Source organism: Mastacembelus armatus, chromosome 1 (genome assembly GCF_900324485.2).
Source record: "Mastacembelus armatus chromosome 1, fMasArm1.2, whole genome shotgun sequence".
Classification (NCBI taxonomy): Eukaryota; Metazoa; Chordata; class Actinopteri; order Synbranchiformes; family Mastacembelidae; genus Mastacembelus; species Mastacembelus armatus.
Genome location: NC_046633.1, coordinates 21,761,481 through 21,764,788, shown reverse-complemented (window position 1 = coordinate 21,764,788; position 3,308 = coordinate 21,761,481). Strand labels below are relative to the sequence as shown.

The window sequence follows — 3,308 nt, the reverse complement described above, 5'->3', positions numbered from 1 at the left end:
ACCACCAGATGGCATCTAGCACAAGCAGTAGAAAAACTATACTAGTGGATACTGCTATAATGCACCAGAGCAAGTGTTTTGTTGCCTTTATTTGTTAGTGATATCTTTGCTATGGAGTTGTTATTGCAGAAATGTACAAGTTTCAGGGTTCATACATTTTGATTTGGAGGTTGGTGATCTGGGTGGTATGGCGCAAAAATGAGAAAAAAAAAATATATATATTTATATATACACAATACGTAATGTCAGAAAAAGAGTAGGTAGAAGAATAAACCTATGATATCCCAGTCCCATTTTATTTCAAAATCTACTCCAATCTTTTACAGCTTCCTTTTAACACAATAATCATAATATGTAATTGTGCCAAAAATACAAAAATATAAATCAATTCAACATGCTCTAAACTGCTGTAGTTCTGAAAGTCCCTCCTCAGGCCTGTACCTTGTGAAATCTTTGTCTTTATACATTGTTGTGAATTGGTGAATATTTGAACTTTAGTGCTCCGATGTTATTCCAAAATTTAACCCCAGAGAGAGTCCAGCAAAAACTCTTCCTGGTGGTTCATACAATCTGTGTTTTGAAATTCATATTTCACCTCAGATTATATCCCCCCTCCCCACTCAGTGAACATCTTTTCAATACTGGCAGGTAATAAGTTGTTTTTTGCTTTGAACATTTTATTGCAGTGTAGTATTGAACCAGATTTAGACTTTTAACTTGTATAAGTAAGTAAATCAAAAATTGCTATAGCCTTCAGAAAATACAAGCAACACCACTGCATTAAACAGCAAGCACAATTTATTGATTTCATGAAACAGAAAAGAAAAACTTGAACACAGACTAGAAAGAAATCATCACTAATCATAAAGTTAAGGATCATAGACAGTGATCATAGCAATGTTACACAGTGTGTCATGTTTAAAATGGTCATTCTGAAAAGTGGAAGATTTTCAGAATGACCATTTTCACTGGCTGCACAAAACCCACTGGACTTTCAGGTGCGTACATCTTTGCAGTTTAGAGTGCTCTTAGCCCCTGCACTCTCCAAGATATAGATAAGTTTACAATCACTCAATCCGTCAATTTTATTCTTACCCTGAATTTTCTTAGGTATTTTAAACATCTCATTGGGGAGGATGAGCAGTTCTTCATGTGGATAACTTGAAGAAATGCTCTGATGCTCAATTTTCTCAGTTATAACAAAAACCTCATAGGGAGGGATGAGAATTTCTTGTTCAGATTCATAAACCGAATAATGTTTCAAAGGTGCACCAGAACAAGTCTTAATTTGAAAGCAGGTCTCATGACCAAAGTCGGTCAGGCCTGTTTTGCGAGAGCTGGAGGCAAAGGAACCAAATCTAATTCTTTGGTTTACCTGTCCTTCAAATCTAAGTTTGGTTCGTCTATAAGCAGTGAGACAGGGCTGATTGTCATTCAGGATCTGTATGGCAGACGTCAGCAGAAAATGTAAAGCCTGAAAATTGAAAGAGGAGAGATAGTTTTTCCCATCGTTCCTGACTGCATCATTGAACGTCTGGTATATGTCATTACTTGTGAAAGCACAAATTGCTTTCAGGTGCTCTCTGGTTAGACCCTTATCCCTTATCTTTTTCTTTGATGCACATTTTTTTGCCTTTTTCCAAGCATCCGCAAATTCTTTGTCTTTGGACATATTTTTAATCTTGTATTGCTTGACTTTTTTCATCATTTGTTTACTGCAACCAAAGTACATGTCATCAACTGAATCTTCAGCCATGTTCAGTGGGATGCCCTGCTCCATATTCTGGAGTTTGATGAAAATGTTCTAAAAAAGGGAAACAAAGAAAGATAGAAAGAGATTTAAACATTGTAAAAACTGACTGGTAAATACATTTTCCTCAGTGATGATGAAGTACAGGAAAATTACTGGAGGTGTCACATCACTACACAGTTTAATGAGCAGGCCCAAAATGTCTAAAAAATAGCAACACCGCACTAACCAAAGCTGCATATTGTCATAACAATAAAGAAATAAAGATTTAGTTATTTGTATTTCCATCCAGTGCATTTATCTGGAGCAGAGATACTGTTGCAGTAGTGACATTTATACAGGAAACCTGTATAAGGGTCCTATGGGTCATATCAGACAGTCCAGACCAACAGCCTATATGGTTATATGTTGGAGGACTTGTTGGAAGATTGATAGTCCCACACGTTTCACAGAATTTTTGTATCTTAGATTTTATTTAGGCTCATGTGCTTGATCACTGAATTAAGAACATTAAATTGAGTTGATCTTTTCAAATATGGTGTTTTTGTCACCAGATTGTGTATGAGGAACTTGTTCCAATAACTCTGTAACCAATTATTACTCTTTGTCCACTGATTCTCACATGCTCCACTTACCCCCATGGAGTCTACAGGCAGCATCCACAACAGGAGCAAACACAGTGGTGCAAGGATTAGCATGTTACCCTTCATCACTGCAGTCAGGAAAACTGTTTGTGAAATATAACACACACACGTCATGACATGGTAAATGCTAAAATTACTATAGCTTTAAGAAAATGTGTGTAATTTATTTGAAAGCTCAACTCACCAGTCTTCAGGATGAGAAGATGAAACCCTCAAGTCAAAAGCTGTGATCACACAACCAGACCTCAACTTGTGTTCATGACTCATCATCAACACCTATATATATATGTATGTACATCCTTACACGCTGAATTTACACATGCACAGGGCCAGAGTGAGTGGGCGTACCAAGATGATGACAATTGCTTTAAAAGGCCATGAACTTGGTTGTGAATTAATGTGTATGTTTGTGTTTGTGTGCAGTTGTCTTGTTTTAAACTTGTCTTGGCCTCCTACTGCAACATTTTGAAATGTATTGAAGGTAGAAGATTCTCTTTTGTTAATAAATGCAGCCATGGTGAACTAGAAAACTAGTCAGTAAGAACAGAGCTGTGAATCTGTTTGCTCTCATAATTCTTTTGTAAAGAAGAGAAACACATTTGTCCAGCATTCTGTGAAAAACATATCGAAGGGAATGAAACCTGTGATCATGAGGACAAGATAGAGATCATTTTTAAACAAGTTGAACACTGTCCCCACTCTAGTTGTGATATCACCACTACCTGACCCCACCCCCCCAAAAACTAAAATATAATTACATAGTTATCTAAAATAGCTAACTATTGTTACTTGTCAAATACTGTGGAATTAAACGATAAGTTAACCTGTGAAGTGTGAAAAATGAATTCTCAACCTCTGCATAAGTGAGGTGCTGAACCAAACACTGAGCATTTATAATTCAGGTTTCAGTGTTA

General features: G+C 36.5%; 1 protein-coding gene across 1 annotated transcript; it reads right to left on the bottom strand.

Annotated features, from left to right (window-relative positions):
* Positions 1 to 972: 972 nt before the first annotated feature.
* On the bottom strand, positions 973 to 2,677 carry LOC113128540 (NAD(P)(+)--arginine ADP-ribosyltransferase 2-like). Its single transcript, XM_026303953.1, has 3 exons — positions 2,579 to 2,677; positions 2,386 to 2,477; positions 973 to 1,804 (listed from the first exon to the last, which is right to left on the bottom strand). Exons 2-3 carry the CDS (start codon positions 2,458 to 2,460, stop codon positions 995 to 997), a joined length of 885 nt encoding a protein of 294 aa, XP_026159738.1. The 5' UTR covers positions 2,461 to 2,477; positions 2,579 to 2,677; the 3' UTR covers positions 973 to 994.
* Positions 2,678 to 3,308: the final 631 nt, after the last annotated feature.